Here is a 17,781-nt window from a genome sequence, read left to right on the forward strand (position 1 = left end):
GGGTACATATTAATGTACCCATAAACATTTTTTATCTCATCATGCACATGTGGAAACATGTCAGGTTACCCACCTGCAGCTCCTCATCTGTCAGGTTTTCCCCAAGCTCTTTGGCCACACGCTTTAAGTTTTTGAAGGAAATTTTGCCAGTGTCGTCGTCGTCAAATAACCTGAAGGCTTTGAGAATCTCCTCCTTGGAATCCTTTTCTGCCTGGAAAACAGACAAGACAATCAGGCAAGATGCAGAGGTGAGTGTGAGGGGCAGAGGTATGGCATGAACAGGTAAGGTACACACATGACAGGGTGCAGAGGATGATGCACCAGAGAAGTTGTACATAAGGCACTGGAGAAAGGAGATAACATGGAGGACATTCACCAGGGGCCGCATACTGACTGCATCAAGACAGGACACATCGCACACAGAGGTCGAGGGTGTTGCTGTCCGATTTGAGATTCTTGAGCGTCCATAATATTTGCGATCAATGAACAATCAAGAGCTTATCTGGTGTGTCTCGGTAATATATAGACCAAGTCAACCAAGCCTCTAATCCCTCTGAAAGCTTACGATCGAAAGTGCTTTGAGACAGCAGAGAACAAAGTCTGCATGGAAACAGAGGAACATGCCCAGCCGAGGTTCAAGATCCCAAGTAGTATCCATGGGCAATTCAATCAATCTCACACCAAAGACCCTACATTAAAATATAATTATTCAGCTAATATAGTTCTTTTCTCACCAAAATACACTACATAGGATTAAAAAAGGTACAAAAAATACAAAATAAATATAGAAGACAATTAGAATAAATGGAAAAACCAAGGCGTTTAGGATTTATTTTGATAAGCCAAGTAAACAAGATTGTAGAAATGCTGTCCACTAGAGCACAAGCGTTGCCTGAAAGCAATTTTTTTACAGGCTTTTGTTAAGCCTTCATCAAAGCTGCACATCACTGGTGTACACAGTACAAGCTACAGATTGGATTAGAAGTTCATTTACAGTGAGAATGGTTTCAATGAAGGCCACCGTTTTCTTGCTATTCGCCGCATTTCGCGCCTGAAAACACTTTACAGGTTTTTTTCTGTGTCAGGAATGAACATAGGACCCTTTGCTGTTAACAATCTATAAGAAGGAATCCACATTAAAGCTACAGTTCGAGAGTCTAAGGCTTAGTTTTTCCTTCCTTCCTTGTAAGTTTGAAATTAATAATTAGAAAAGATCAGAGAGGTTTCAAATTTTAGAGTGAGGAATTTAAATTGAAACAGGTTGTTTTATACAGTTAATAAATACATGCTAAATATGCCTCCAAATTATTTAGCTGATCGCCGTTCTTGTCAGTAGCCGGGAGCCACAGGTTTCTCACCAACCTGGGCCCTTACTTTTTGAATACTTCGATCATCTTTAAGAAGTCTGAGAGTCTACGAGCCCAGCCTATCTCAAATACTGCCCGAAGCAATACAGCCGTCTCTACTGGTGCCCAACCCCCTCCCTACCCTCACCTTTGCCCTTGGTGGCATTCACTGCTCCTTGGAAGCTCTAAAATATCCTTCAAGTGACATAGATTTAACAAGGACTGGTTGAATTGTGAAGTTTTTAGATGCAGGTATTACAGGGTTCCTCCTCTTTATGATGGACTGATTGTAAAGATCTAAAAGGGAACTAACTGTGATTTTAGTTTCGGTCATTTCTGGACCTGTTCTTGATCTGTTTTCATTCTGAGATTTAATTTAATCAACATTAAATGTTGAATAAAAACACACAAACAGTAAATGCAATTCATTTTTTCCATAGTAAAAGAAAATTATGTTTTATCAATAGCCTATATATTACCACATCTAGCTAATTATTGCTATTTTATCTTCTATTCAAAAAGTAAAAAAATAGGAAAGAAGAAAAAAAGTGGAACACACCACAGGAGACATAGATTTTACGAATATAACTCACCTAAAGTTTGTCTAACACTGGCATATCTGCCCTAACATTTCATTCTCTAATACATATCATTTTCATAGTTTTCCTGGAGCAATTTAAATGCAGAGTATGCAATCCTCCTCCATTGGCACTAATCTTAATGTATGCACGGGAAAGCCACTGTTTCACAGATTAGTGAGTTACGCCACTTCCTACAACATGACACAGTTTGTTAATGGCTTTTCTTCGTGTTGTAGACAGCATATTATTTGTGTCATAGTGTTCTACAGTTGTGTGGCATTATGAAAAAATAAACCAGGAATAAGCGAAGGTAATAGTGTAATCAACTCTGAGAGTAGGGTGGAGGAGGACACTAATGCTCTTGACACTACATGAGAGGCAGACATTTAGAGCAAGAATCTTGAGTGCTAAAGGTTTTCACATCCACTGCCCAATGCCAGAGTTAGCAACACTTTGTGCAAGATAACTGACATGGATTGCACAACCCAAAAATTAGTGTGAACACGAGTGCAGATTTAAAAAAATAAAAATAAAAAAAATAAAAATTCGCTCAAGCGTCTAAATTGCCGCAATATTCCAGGGAAGATTAAAACAGTGGTGAATACCAAATACAGAACAGTTTAAACAGTACAAAGGACTCATGTCAGCAATATAAACAGATAAAGGGTGAGGAGGACCAAACTAAATGCAAACACTACTAGATAAAGTGTGGGAAAGGAATTCTTTTTTATTTTATCACACTTATAGAGTGACACTACAATCCAACTGTTTTAAGAGCAGAACAGCAGATGAAAAGAAAGCACAATAAGCTGCAAAATGTCAAAGACATGTAGAAAATCTGAAAACAGGACAGGTGAGTGCGTACATACAAACAAGCAGCACATGGAATATTAGAATTTCCACATTACGACCCAACGCCTGATTCTGCTCGAGATTGCCGAGGCCTTTTTTGTTGAAGATTTTCACAAGCGGCTCGTGATCCGTTCGTAAACCAAATTTTGTTCCCCAGATGAAGTCCCGGAATTTATTCATGGCCCAGTGTACCGCCAATGCCTCCTTCTCGATGACGGAGTAGTTTATCTCTGACTTCCGCAGGGACCTCGATGCGAACGCTATGGTCTCCTCCCCATGCATCCCAACTTGTGTCAGTACTACTCCAAGCCCTTTCGAGCTTGCGTCAGTCGTTACAACTGTCTTTCTTCTGGGTACGAATACTTTGAGGCTAGGTGCACTTGCAAGTGCTGTCTTCACATCTTCAATTTCTTTTTGGCACTCTTCGAACCACACGAATTCTACATCCTTCGTCAGCAACCGGCGTATGGCATATGTCCTGCCCGCAAAGTTCCGCACAAATTTGCTGTAGAATTCCAGCATTCCCATAAACGATTTTATTTCGTCCTTGTTCTTTGGCGGCATTAGGTTGGTTATGGTGTCTTGGAGTTCAGCCTTTGGGCGGATCCCTGCTGGTGTTACCTTGTGCCCCAAGAAGTCCAATTCTTTACAGCCGATCTTACACTTTTCTCTCTTCACAGTGTGTCCTTGTATTCTAAATCTTGTAAACACTTGTCTCAACCTTGCGTCGTGTTGTTCATTGTCCTTGCCAAACACTAATACATCGTCTTGGTAGCACAAGACGCCGGGAATGTCTTTTAGAATGCTGCCCATGATCCTTTGGAATACGGCTGCAGCCGAGACTAGCCCAAATGGCATCCTCTTGAACTTGTACGCGCCCATTGGCGTCACGAATGCTGTAAGTTCCTGCGAATCTTTGTGGAGTTTGATCTGGAAGTAGGCCGAAGTCAGATCAAGTGTTGAGAACACTTTCGCTCCTTCCAACATGCTCATCATTTGTGTGAGGTTTGGCAGCGGGTATTTGTCAACCACGACCTCCTTGTTAAGTGCCCTGAGGTCGATGCATAGGCGAACCGATCCATCTTTTTTCCTTGCTGCAACGATCGGCGCCAGCCATTCTGTTGCTTCCACTGGTCCTATGACCCCAAGGTTGCATAACTTTTTCAGTTTGTTGCTGACTGCCTCCTGAATTGATATGGAAAGGTTCTTTACTTTGGGTACCACCGGTACTGCGTGCTCTCTTAGTTTTATCTTGTGAGTAATTCTTCAGACAGCCCAATTTGCCATTGAAGGCCTCTTTGAATTCTGTCTCAATGCTGTCCCAAGTTCCCTTCACTTCCTGTACCAAAATGTGTGGGGTTTTGTTTGGGTTAAGGTATATGCCTAAATCCTTTTGGGCTTGCCATCCCAGAATGTTGTCTCCCTTGGAGGACACATACACCTTAGACACTGTAAGTCTATCTTTATAATCTACTGTGCCCCAGAAGTAGCCCTTCATGCTAATGGGTTGTCCACTATAGCCCCCTGGTCTCATATCCATTCTACTCAACCTGATTCTACCTTTGGCCACCCTTTCAATTCTTTTGCATTGATGATCGTGATTTTAGAGCATGAGTCGAACATAGCTTCTAAACCAGTCCCTTCAATTTTTATGGTGTCTTTGGGACTGCTAACTTGACCACTCTGGACCTGCAAGAATGATCTCGTCACACACTCTGTTGGTGTTGTCCCTAGTTTGCTTCTTTATGCCTTGACCACTCCTGCAGTACTGTCTAAAATGGCTCTTCCTATCACATTTGTTACATGTGAACTTCATGGCAGGGCAATCTTTATTGTTTGCAATGTACCCTTGCTTCCCGCACCTATAGCAATTGCCTTTAAAAGACTATCCTGCTTTGTTCTCTTTCTGCTCTTTGTGCCCCATTGTTAGACGGACCGGGAGGGTCGGCCGAGGATACAGGGAGAGGTCTCCGGGTAGAGCCGTCTCCAGCGACAGTACAGACAAGTAACTTCCCCCCCACAGACGGACACCACACAGGGGTAAAGTTCAACAAGACTTTATAAGCAATTCTTTAAGTACGATGGAATGGTACAAGGAGGTCTGGACTCAGGGGTCCCCTCGATTCTGGTCTCTGGTTTGGGAAAAGGGGTAGCGGGACAGTCTTGTTACCAAAAAGGTAGAAATAGCTCTCAATCCTCGAGCTCGGCGTTCTAGATGATCGGGCCGCGGCGGAGCCAGCAGGTCCCGAGATGGACGAAGGAAACGACGGTCCGCGGCGGAGCCAGCAGGTCCCGATGAGATGATGGTTACAAACGGTCCGCGGCCACGCCAGCAGGTCCCGACGATGATGAAGGATCAGAAGGTTACGAAGGTTGCGGCAGCGCCAGCAGGCAAGACGAAGGTGCACAAGGCAGAGCTACGGCAGCGCCAGTAGTCCGTCAGGGATGAGTTCTTCTTTGCGTCTCTCGACTCCAAGATACAACTGCCTTCCTGCTCTGGAGCTGCCCCAGTTATAGGGCTGAAGTTCTTTGATGTCCGGACCCTCGCACCTGGAGGTCGGGAGGTCCGGGATGAGGGAGTCCCGACACCCAGCAGGGGGGTGGAGCCGGCGCCCGGGGAGGCGATGGCCGAGCGGCACTTGGCGGGGGAGAGCCATCGACACCTCTTTCTCCCATTGACTTGCCAAGTAGCCCGCTCACCTCCTGGGTGGATGGTGGTGCCGGGATGTCTGAGACCTGGCTAGGCCCAGGGTTGAGGTCGATCGGGGGCCAGGCGGCCTCGTGGTGGAGTGTCCAAGATGGCGCCTCGGATGGGCGCGCGGGCCAGCAGTGGATCGGGCCCACGAGGTCGATATGTTCGAAGGCAGGGGTCCCTGAGGGGACGGAGGACGTGCAATGGTGGTGTGTGGTACTTGCGTGATCGGGCTCGGGCCTGGTCTGGCCGGGGGAGAGCGGCCCTTCATGTGGCCTGTCCAACACCCATCTTCTGTTCTTTCACTTCCAATACGCTGTCACTTTCTGCTACTACTTCACTCACCTTGACCTTACCCTCGCTGGCTTTGCTTTCACTATCTTGTTTTATTTCACTTACACATTGCATCATGTGTTCCACTTGCCTAGCAACTATAAGTACCTCTCTAAGCGGGGGATCATCTTTTAACCACAACTCCTCACGCACTCGTTCAGTTCTGCACGTTAACACAAACTGGTTTCTGATTCTCTCTTCACTGGCACCCCCAAACTTGCATGTGGCAGCTAGCGTGCGCAAATCAGACACAAAGTCTTCTATGGACTCCGCTTCCTTCTGTCCTCTTTTACCAAAGTAGTATCTTTCCACAATAGTGCTAGTTTTCGGTAGGTAGTGTAAATCCAGTTTTTTTATGCTTATTTCGAATTCATTCAGCCCTCTTGCCTCATGTGCGCCTAGCTCTGGGAGATGCTCTAACACTTCTTCTCCCTCTGCCCCCAAATAGTAAGCTAACAAAGCCACTTTTCTTTCCAACCCCAGATTTGGCCCGCATACGACAGCATAGTTCATAAACATTTTTTTCCATTTCTTCCACTGCATTACAGCATCCCCTGGACTCAATAGAAACATAGGGGGTGGCGTTACATTTTGCATGCTTCCCACAATATGCTGCTTAAAACTCTATTCACAGGTAAGTAAGTTTGCGTTGCGCCGAGTGACTACACTTTTAAGTTATTAAGTATTTCTCTCTATTTCCTAAAGAACATTCCCATGCAAATGTAGAAATGTAGGTGAAAGGTACTCTTGAGCCCACAAGGTGGCACTGGTACTCTATTTGCTCTCTTTCAGTCGGACTCTTCTTTTCAAATTACAACCCCGATCATTTCCTATTACCGTGTTGCAGGAAGTGCCCCCATGTGATGAGGTGATTGCTGCTTATGCTTCAAGCTGTCATTACGCAAACACAAAAGAAAAGGTTCCTCGTGCTTCACCACCGCCCCAGGTCGTCTACCAGGTACACACGGTTGATTATTACTCTCTCAGTCTTGTCACCTCGTATTATTACAACTTTATCCTGAAATGCGTGATTAACAGTCTCAGTCGCCTTCTATGCTTCATTCAGTCCGACGCTCGCACTCTCAAATGCTTCCTCGCCTCCCGTGCTGCAATCCTCTTTTTTTTTTTCCTCTGGTCGCTCCGCCATTCAATTGCTATGCTAGGCTCTGCGCCACTTTTTTCCTGCTCCAGCCTCTATATTCCTACTTTACTTATATGTAATTTCCTCCTCTGGATGTGGTAGCCTACATTTCTCGCTGGCTCACAGTTGCAGCTGTTATTCCGCGCCGTCGCACATCGTTTAGTTAACAGCTTTCCTTGCCTCCCACGCCGCACGCGACTCTCGTGGCACGCGCCTTGAGAGGTTCACTTCTTTCTGCCTTCATTTGCATGTTGTTTTCTTAATGCACTTAACTCGCATATTTTCAAATGTAATTTCCATTAGCAAAAAACAGCGCTGTATTATAGTCCACAACTTTCTCGCGGCGGTCTTTTAACCCGTATAATGCAGGCAGTCTGACAGCTCTCCGCAACGCTTCCCCTCACCCGGTGACGCTTCCTTGTGTTCAAATGCGCTGCAGATTTATGTTTTGTAGTAGTTTACCTCCGCCACGTTCTACACACATCTCCAGTGATTTTGCGAAGAGCTTCCAAGTGGATATAAATTGTTCCACTTTATTCCTTAAATTACTCCTTGTTCTTCATACGTCGAAATACTCCGTGTTGAGGTCGTGTCCGTGTTTTCTTAATCCCGTCCTCGTCGCCAGTGTGACATCTTCCCAAACACGACAGACACCGGAATAAGAGTAACCAGTCCTTTATTCCAGCTACGGTACAACGACCCCAGCCACGGCTGACAGGGGACCGCTCGCCAGTGACACACTCTCTCCGGCGCTTGCCTTTGAACGCTCACGGTGGGGACATTCAAAGTGATGTCACCGCTGAGTGTTCCAAAGCGTACAGCGAGACAGGGGTGGTGGATTATTGAGTAGGGACGATACCACACGCCGCCATTTTGAGACCCAGATTTGGCGTTTTGCTGCCACCGGAGACTGGTGTGGCAGCTGGGGCCCCCTACCTCCGCCTGCGCTGCTGTATTGGGGCTGGAAAGGAGTCTGGGGGTGGTCTGGTGGTGGCTCTGTAAGGGCCTGCGTTCTTTGGTGTGAGGAGATCAAGTGGAGGCTGCCCTTTAGATTGGACTCGGCCCTTCTGGCAGGTTCACCCCTGAACTTTTTGCCTGGTATTATTAAATAATTATAGTGATTTCTGGTCTTTGCGCACTTTGACACTGTGGCGCAGTGTAAAGTGCGTGCGCTCCCTGAGTGCGTGTGTGAGATTGGCCTGCGCTCCCGTAGGAATGCATGGGGAATGTCTGTGTCCCTGGTAGTTCCTGATGCGTGGGGAGTGCAGGTGCGAGTTTGGTATGTGCGGACTCGTGTGATTAAATGCTGCGCAATTATGTATGCAGCGCAATTGTGTCTAGTGTGGAAGTGTCACTTCTAGAAGTTGGCATGTTTGTGTAATTTGTGTCTGGCATGTGATTGGCTGGAGCTGGCTGGTGAGCTCCATGAGTCATGATAGGTCTGCCCCGGTGGGGAGTGTGGAGATTAGCATGAGTGATGTGAGGGAGGAGTACACCTGGGACCTGAATAGGGCTGGGCTTTCCCCACACAATGCTGGCTCCACCCCCTGTGGTGTGTCTGATGTCCCTGCCTCATCCTGTGAATAGAGAGAGGGGCTGAGCAAAAACAAAGTGCTCAGGAACCAGTTGTTTCTGGTTCGCCCCTTGCCTGCACCTTTAGACAAAGGAATTGTGTGTATAAAAAGAGGCTGTGACTTCTTGTAAAATGTTCTTGTGTCCTGATACTAGAATCTACCAGGGGCGTGCTGCTGCTAGGGCCCAGGGGAAGGCTTGCCTCCCTGGGCCCTGCCCAGCCCCTGGATAAAATGGATTACTGGAGGAATTATGGGGACCTTTCTGCCCTGCTTTGCCCCTGGATGCCCTCCTTAACTTTGAGGACTTTGTGGGACCCTCCTGCCCTCTTCTCCTAAGGGGGATGTGTTCCTTGGACCCTCCTTGATTGAAGGGGTCATCTCGGGGCCTTTTTGGGACTGTCAGTGCCCCCAGCGCATTGTGAGCAATTTATTCTTCATTTCTGGGCAGAGCGCTGTCATTTTCCCTTGGAGGGAAGCGCTCCTGCCCTTTGTGTGCTCCCGGGCATGCAGGTGCCTACCCTGCCTTATGCCCGGCATTTCTGATCGCTAAAATTCGGTTGCCTACCCCGATTATTGCCCCAATGGCCGGTGCCCACCCTGCGTCCCTCCGCGGTTTTTATTTATTCAATTGCGGAGGTGCCTACCCCTCTTGCCCCCGCAAGATCACCGCCGCGGCCGGGCCGCAAACAGGAAGTCAGGCGGCATCGTGCCTGGCTGTTGGCGGGACTTCCGGGTTGCCGAAGGAAGTCCCGCCCGCCCCCGAGACAAGACAGGACGCTGCAGGGGTGGAGGTTTCCTGCGGCCCGGAGCTCCCATGAGCTGAGGAGGGCCCCGGGGCTGCCAGCAGCGAGAGAGGAGCGGAGGGGATCGAGGCACATTGCCGGTGCCTGCCCCGCCGCCTTGGAAAGAGAGAATGCAGCGCAACGCTGCTACCCCATCCCCGTAGCCCGGTAAGCGAGGGCTTGGGGGGGGTTGCCTTTTTTTGTTATCTAGAGCGGTCCCGCTGTTGCGGGCCGCCCCCCCCCCCCTCTGATGGCCTCATTTGGTTCACAGGCCCTATTGGAGGTTTTGGGGGCCCGTGTTTGTAGCCTGAGCGGACCCGCCGTTGCGTTCCGCCCCACCGCCCCCACGTTTCCTTAATAAGTTAACAGAGCCCATGCGGGGCTCCAGTGATGGAGGCCCTCATTTCCAGGGGCAGTTGCTATTTTCGAGTCCCCAGAGGGGGGACTCCTACGATGGAGGCCACTGTTGTGAGAGGGGGCGTCAGGGCACATTGCCGGTGCCCTCCCCCCCTCCTGCCTGCGCTAGCTCGGTTTCTGGACATTCTTTCCTTTGAGCCCACGAGGCTCCAGTCTCCACCGGCATTTGTTTACTTCGAGCCTGCGAGGCTCTCCTGAGGCCCTAGTTACGTCTGTCGAGCCCACGAGAGGCTCAGCGGGGGCATTTTGGTGTTTCGAGTCCCCCGAGGAGGGACTCCAACGTGTGGGGCATATTTGTTTTAGAGCCTACAAGGCTCAGGGGACATTCAGTGACCAACACCGGGGACCTTGTTATCAGACTCCATGAGGGACTCCCAAGAAGTAGCCTTTCTTCAGGGCCCACGTGGTCCACACCTCATTTTGGGGGCACAGCTGTTTATTTCAGAGCCCCCTTGTTTCCACAGCTGCCCAGCACTTAGTGGGCAGCTGCTCCGTTTAGGCCCCTGACATTTGGGACACAGGGCGTCCTAGCCCCAGAGAGGCCAGTTGGCCTGGGGACAAGTCACAGGTTGTGGCTTATGTAATTTCTGCGAATTGTTCTGTGCTGCACCTCTGAATGTGTATTTATGCATCATGTGCTTTTTCCTACACCGCTGAATGTATGTTTATGCATCATGTGTTTTCTTCCCCTACACCTCTGAATGTTGTGATGCATCATGTGTAATGTTCTTATGTTTATACCCCTAAATGTACAGTGATACTTAGGTGGTTGTTCTTCCTAGTACAGGTGTTGCTAGTGAGGTCCTGGTTCCCTGCGTAATGTTCTCCTAAGATGGTTAGGGTTGCGTAGGTGGTACTTACCTGTTACCAGTAGTTACTGGTTGTGTGCTCCATTTTCTATTTTGTGCTAAAGTGATTATTATTCTATGGTCGAAGAAGTATTCTAAATCTACAAGTGCATATTCCTGACAGTGGTCCAGGTGGCCCTGTCTTGTACATATCCCCTGTAAATTCTGCCCGTGCCTGTTGGCACATTGTAAAGTGTGTGTTTTTATCTAATGTGTTTGGTGTAATACAAAGGCTATTTTTAAACATAACATTGTGTGGAGTTTCCTTTGTGGTGGGCCTTGGGTGTTGTTGCATGCGCAAACACTTAACTTACATAGCCTCCGAGTTTAGCCTTACTGCTCGTGTCACGTTACCAAGGGGGTGAGCAGGGGTTATCTTGGCGTGTAACTCCCTTGCCCTGACTTAGAGTGGTGGTCTCTGACTGACTTTGGTGCAAGCCTTGGCCAGCCAGAGATCCCATTTCTAACAGCGACCCATGGACTAACTTGCACAAACTCTTTGAACATACTGCGCTCATTGATACCTTACTGCAGGGGGGGCAGGGGTTAACAGGGTCCTTCTTGTGATCCCGTCTCTGGGGTGGTGGGGTGGATAAGGGCCTCTAGGGAGGTGGTACTTGAGTCCTGGGGGATTGGGGACTGGAGGGGGGGGGGGCACTGTGCATCTGATCCTCTAGTTGCTTCCTTGAACATTGCTAGATAGGACTTGCAGTATCTGGGGCTGGACAGGGGTTCCTTCCTGGCACACAACTCCTGGCAGATACAGAGTGCGCTGCTGGCCCGCCGCTGCGGAACTGGCGATGACACGCTCCAAAGGGGGTAAGGCCGACCAGGCGGCGACCCCCAGGGACAACTCGGTTGTGGCAATGTGGGGCAAAGGAGGAGCATCAACACCCCCCTGAGGGACCACCGCAAGCTGCTAGGGACTCGCAGCCAGTGACCCAGGCCTTTATGACCTCCTTCATGTCCGAACTTAAGATGGAAATTGGCTCCCTGCGCTTTGAGGTGCAATCCTGCGTGCTGGAAGTTCGGAAGGATGTCACCGACCTGATGATAGGGTAGACGGGCTAGAAAAAACGGTGGACGCCTGCACGGAGGACCAGGAGCAATTGTGGCAGCACCTGGCAGCTTTGGAAAAGCAGAACATCGAGCTACAAGTCCAGCAGGAGGACTTGGAGAACCGGAGCCGCCGGAACAACCTCCGTATCCGGGGGGTTCCTATCGGGGCAGAGGGAAAGGACATGATGACCTATGTGGCGCAATTCCTCCATGAGGTCTGGGGGGATGAGGACGCTTCCCCGCCGGCTTTGGATCGGGCCCACCGGGTCTCCGGGCCCGCGGGGAGACCGGGACTTCTCCCAGGCATTTTGACACGGGTAAACTTTTTTACCGAGAATGAGGCTATATTAAGGGCGGCAAGGGACAAGCCAGATCTCAGACACGAGGGGCACAAGATACAGATTTTTCAAGACTTGGTGCCCAACACCTTGCGCAGACGCCGAGCCTTCAGGCCAGTGACGGAGAAGCTGCGGGCCCTAGGCATCTCTTATCAAAGGGGCCACCCTTTTGCCCTCATCTTCCAGTGGGAAGCCAAGTGAAGAGTAATAAGGTCTTACCGGGAGACGACGCAGCTGCTTCGACTACTGGAGTCGCCGTCGACCAGCCCTTCTCAACAACGGCGCCAGGAGCGTGACCCGGCCAAACAGTCCAGCGCCACCCCCGTTCCCCTCCCCTTGATGAGGGATCTGCTCGCAGGCCAAACAAGACATCATAGCGCACATTCGGTCCCTCGAAGGGGACCGGGAAGAACCTCCTTCACGCCCTACTACACCAGGACCAATTGACCAGTGATTTGGTATGTCTTGAACACGGCTCCTCTACTGATACTGTGCCTTCCTCCCTGGGTCCGTTATGTGTAGTGAATCCTTTACCTGCATCCCAGTTCCTGGCCAGCGGGGTGGGGACGCCGGGATCCTATCGCTGATCGCCCTTGAGACAACTACAGGTTTCCCCTGGTCTGTTCCTGAGGGAGTGACATCCCTGAGTGCACCTGAACCCTTGGGTATAGGACAGTACAGTGTGGCCCCGTTGGCCTTTGTTGACATTACATTGCTGTGTGGCCCGGTTGGCCGCCTTTGGGACGCTTGATCTTTTTTTCCTCTTCTAATTCCCTACTGGTCTTTCTTCTCCTCTCTCTTCTCCTTACAGTGTGCGATGGGTGGGAGGTCCGGTGGCTGCGGCCTTCTGTATGGGCTGGGTTGGAGGGGCCCGTCTATGTGTCTATGTCTCTACAGTGGTGGGCTGAAGGGGCGTGGGTGGGCCCCGCTTGGCACTTAACATGACTGCGACTTTGCCTAGTCCCTTGAAGATTTTAAAGCTGAATGTCAAGGGCCTGAACTCCCCCAATAAACGGAGGCAAACGTGGCGCTACCTCCTCCAGCAGAATCCCGACATCATATTCCTGCAGGAAACCCACCTGTTGCAAGCGGATGTGAAGCGCATGGCGCACCCTAAATATCCTCTCCAATTTTGGGCTGCAGTAGATACTAAAGCGACGGGTGTGGCGATACTGTGCAGGACTGGCTTCAGGTGAGGGGACACTAAGCATTTCAGGAGTGGGGACGGGCGCTTCCTTAAAGTTACTGTGGAGATTGGAAGGCACCGGTTTACTCTGTGTAATGGTTATGCGCCCAACCAGATGCAGGATAGATACCTCCAGACACTTTTGCTGGAACACGTTCCATGTGGCGACCCTTCATTGATACTGGGAGGGGACTTCAACTTAGTTTGGGACCCAGAAACGGATTGTAGCGACGCCTCGTTCAGCGGAACTGGGGCCATGTCTTCTGCGCTGCGCATACAGATAACAGAGCTGGGGCTGCTGGATGCGTGGCGCTACCACTCCCCGGGGCTGCGGGACTACTCGTTCTTGTCTCATGCCCACCGTTCATACTCTCGCATAGATTATTTATTCACCTCGCATGCCCTGGTGCGGGACATGCTTAGAGCTTCCATGTCGGATATCTCGCTGTCTGATCCTGCCCATGTCGAACTGTTCCTGCAGGACCCGGCCACTTGCTCTGCTCGGGAGAAGCAATGGTCCTTGCCGCCGAGTATTCTCTGGGATGCAGCCGACGTTGAAAGCATCCGGGTCGCCATTTAATCTTACTTCGCTAGTAATGACCTCCCGGAGACACCCTTCCCCGTGGTGTGGGATGCTTTTAAGGCCACGATCTGGGGCCACATCACCTCTCTCTCAATTGCATGGAGGCGCGAGGCTTGTAAGTTGGAGGAGAATTTGGGGGAAGGACATAAAGCGGGCCGAGGTAAAGGACCAGGAGCATTCTTCTTTGGAGTCCAGGCGGCGGCTTGCCAACCTGAGAGGGAAGCTCAGGCTATTGCGTACTAACAAGGCAGAACACTCTTTGCTGGCGTTGAAGCAGCGATATTTCGAGGGAGGCGATAAGATGGGCCGGTTGCGGGCGGGCGACTGAGAGCGGGTGCGGCCAAGGTCCACATAGCCAATATACAGCTGCCGGATGGGACCAGGGTCATTTCGGGGAGAGATAAATGTGAGGCGTTTCAGGACTATTATACTGCCCTGTACAAGGAGGAGACTCCGCCCCCCCGATGTGGTGACGGATGTCCTGAATAGTTACGCGGGGACGCCACTACACCCGCTTTGTGCAGAGACCCTGGAGGACCCTATCATCGAGGAGGAGCTAACGGCAGCCATGAGGGACCTCCCTTTGGGGAAGACGCCGGGGCCTGATGGCCTACCCCTGTCCTTCTACTGCATGTTCCAATCGCAGCTTCGACCCTACCTTCTGCGGCTCTTTAATTCTTTTACAGAGGCGGAGGGACCGTCCTCTGACATGGGCATGGCGGAGATAGCGTTAATACCGAAGCCTGGGAAGGATCCCACGCTCTGTGCGTCTTACCGCCCCATAGCTCTACTAAACACTGATCTTAAAATCTATACCAAACTACTCGCGAAACGCCTGGATCCCTACATGCCGGGGATCGTGGACCCAGATCAGGTTCGCTTCTTCCGAAATCGGCAGGGAGCGGATAATGTGTGGAAGCTTGCGCATCTTCTGGGGATAGGGAGGGGGTTGGCCTGCCCTAGTCTAGTGGATTATTACTGGGCCTCGCACCTTCGCTTTCTGGTAGAGTGGGGGGTGCGGGAGAGTGAGAGGGGATGGCTGCATATGGACCGAACGGTGACGGGGCGAACCATCTGGGATCTTGCATGGTTACACCGGACGGCACGCTCTAGGATCGCTTACATAGCGGTGCCCACAAGAACGGTCTTAGAGATATGGGACAACATAGCTGTGTCCAGGGGCCTTGCCTTACTAAGTTTCCCTCTCCGCACACCCAGATAGAGGGAAATCCGCTCTTCCTGCCGGCCCATCGAACGCGTGCCTTTGACAAATGGATACAGGGGGACTGCAGGGTGATCTGTGATTTATATGAGGGGGCGTACTGAAGACCTTTGACCAATGTAGGGAGGAGTTTTGCGTACCATTGGAAGCGAGAAGGCAGGATGCTCAGCTGCGGCATTGGGTGTCCGAAGGAAAATGTACCAGGCGGCCACGTGCGACTTTACCCCCTTCGAGAGGTTGGCGCGTGCTCTTGGGGGATCAATAGGGCTGATTTCACAGATCTATCAGATTTTACAACACCCGTCGGCTCTGCCCTCTCATCCTTACCAGCACCAATGGAAGCTGGCGTGCGGCGCGAACATTGACCCTTCACAGTGGTGTAGACTATGGCGAGACATCCCCAAGGTATACCGGAGCATCCTGCAGCGGGAGAATGCCTACAAGCTCTTGACCCAATGGTATTATACACCTCAGCGACTTCACAAGATGTTCCGCATCCTCTCCCCTGTGCTGGAGGTGTCGGTCTGCATCTGAGGATTTTATTCATATCTGGTGGGCGTGCCCGATGTTGACCATATTTTGGAAGGAGGTCCTTAGCCACATCAAGGGGGTACTGGGGTTTCCACTGCCTGAAGCCACAAGCACAATCCTACTAGGCATCAAACCTGCCAGCCTGAAGGCGCTCACCCAAAGAGATTGGATCTAAACGCTCCAGATGCTGGGAGCGGCTAAGCAGCTCATAGCCTTGTACTGGAAGAGAAATGAAGCCCCCTCAATAGCAGCTTGGTTTGTACGGCTCTGGCATGTCATCACGATGGAGCTTTTTACAGCGCGACTGCAAGCACTCGACACGTTGTAAGGCAGTTTGGCAGCCCCTAGTTCACGATCTTTGCACTGCCAAACATGCATGCCACATGCCTACCAGGCTCAGAACGCTGCGCCTTTTTGAGGATGCCATAGTTCCCCCTGACCCCGGTAGATTGCTTCTGTAGGCCCCCCTGGAACGTGGGTGCTGACCCAGGGCCTCTTTCATTGCTCCCACCCAGCGCACATTACTTTCATTCTTGCTGTGCTCTCTCCTCTCCTTTACTCCTATTTTCCTCTCCCTTTCTCTTTTCTCCTCCTTCTCTCTCCTACTCTTATAGTTATTGGGCCCTGTTGGGCTGACTTTAGATTTTGGGCTAGTCGCCCGCTTGTTCCTTGAAATAGATCTACGGGGTATTGCTTTCTTGAATGCCCGGAAGCTAGTACAGCATGTAACTTGAGACGCGGCCGGCCCCAGCGGGGTTGTAGGCAAAACGCTGTGTAACAACCTGCCTTTCCTGTGCAAGCCTCAAGGCCCCAGTGCCAAGTTTTACCGCGGCCGGCCCTGCTTAGGGCTGTAGGCTTAACGCTGTGTTTAAATATACCTGTGGTATGTGTCCTTGCTTGAAAAGGAAAAAGATCTGAAACAAAAAGACAGATCAGTGTCGAAGGTCTGTAGGAAGAAGTAGAAGGATTTGCGAAACCCCAATAACTAAATACTAAATGTTCTGCCATGTTTAAGATGTTGCACACTTTGTGTATTTCACATGGGTTGTGTATATTGTATTTAGTTGAAATGGTTATAAGCAGCTTAAAGTAGAATTTGCAAGGGAAAAAGCAGCACAAAAAAAATTGAAATCGAATTTCCAGAACCTATGCATTTACAGGACAATTTACCAGTAAAGTCATTTCAACTTTGTACCCAGGAGCAGATTGGCAAAGTTTGAAATTATTACATGTTCATGTATTGCAAATGTTGTGTGCACTCAATCTAGTTATAGAGGTGGGAAGTGGGTTGGATGGAGAGGTGATAGGACAAATCCTAAACAGAAAGAACATAAATTACTGATTTTGTAACTAAATACAAGCATGGAGAAGTGTGGTCTGTCTTGGCCATGGTGTGGTGGATTATACTTTTGTGGATGTGTGTACAAATATTAATGAGAGATGTGATATGATAAGTCCACAATCTAGATCAAACTGCGAGACGCCTGGATACCCTAACGAAGGACAAGTAGTGCTCTACAAACCTACTGATTGACTGATTGATTGAAAGAGCACTGGATGGTAAAGGCCACTGATCCTGGATACCTGAGAAATCTGTTGGCATGACTGCCACCCACTAGACCAGCTCACACAAGGGGGCACGCTACCGGCATTTAATGCTATACCAAGGAATGAGTCCGTTTCATGGTGACCAAAAAATTTGTCTAGAGCGGCACAGTGGTTGAAGAACAGGGAGTTGCAGTGCTACCTCGATCGGCGGCCAGTGGTTATGCTATTTGCAAGCATCCTCCCATCACCTGTTGTTTGCTTCATGTAACCCATCCAGAATTTCCACCACTCAAGGTCACATCATTAGAACATTACTGTAATGCTCAATACTGAAGGCCCAGATACAATCAGTGGCCGAAAATTGTTTTGGGGTGTTGAGAATGCTACAAAACTTTCTCCCCCTAATTCCGGTCTCGCATAGAAAGACAGCCGTACAGGCCCTGGTGATCTCTATGCTTGATTATGTCAACTCTCTCTAGCTGGGCCTTCCGGCGTATCTGGTTGGCTGTCTTCAAATGATCCAGAACGCGGCGGCCAGAGGCATTTTTCTTGCAGGACCCAGGACTCACACAACCCCTTTGCTGGTTTTCCTCCATTGGCTTCCAGTTCAGAAGCGTATCCATTTTAAATCACTGGTGCTGGTCTTTAAGACCTTCCATAAGATTGGGGCCCTGTACATCATTGAAAGATTTAAACATTACATTCCCCAACGCACTCTGAGGTCATCCGCTCAGCTTCTGATGGCCAC

At 49.9% G+C, this 17,781-nt stretch overlaps 1 protein-coding gene across 1 annotated transcript in view; it reads right to left on the reverse strand.

Annotated features, from left to right (window-relative positions):
* Positions 1-17,781, reverse strand: part of CETN2 (centrin 2) — a 43,709-nt gene that overhangs the window by 6,380 nt on the left and 19,548 nt on the right. Inside the window, exon 4 of the mRNA XM_086942210.1 lies at positions 74-211. Within this exon, the coding sequence (XP_086798336.1) occupies positions 74-211 (138 nt within the window). The remainder of the gene's footprint in view (positions 1-73; positions 212-17,781) is intronic.

This window comes from Lissotriton vulgaris, chromosome 10, assembly GCF_964263255.1.
Source record: "Lissotriton vulgaris chromosome 10, aLisVul1.2, whole genome shotgun sequence".
NCBI classification, from domain to species: Eukaryota; Metazoa; Chordata; class Amphibia; order Caudata; family Salamandridae; genus Lissotriton; species Lissotriton vulgaris.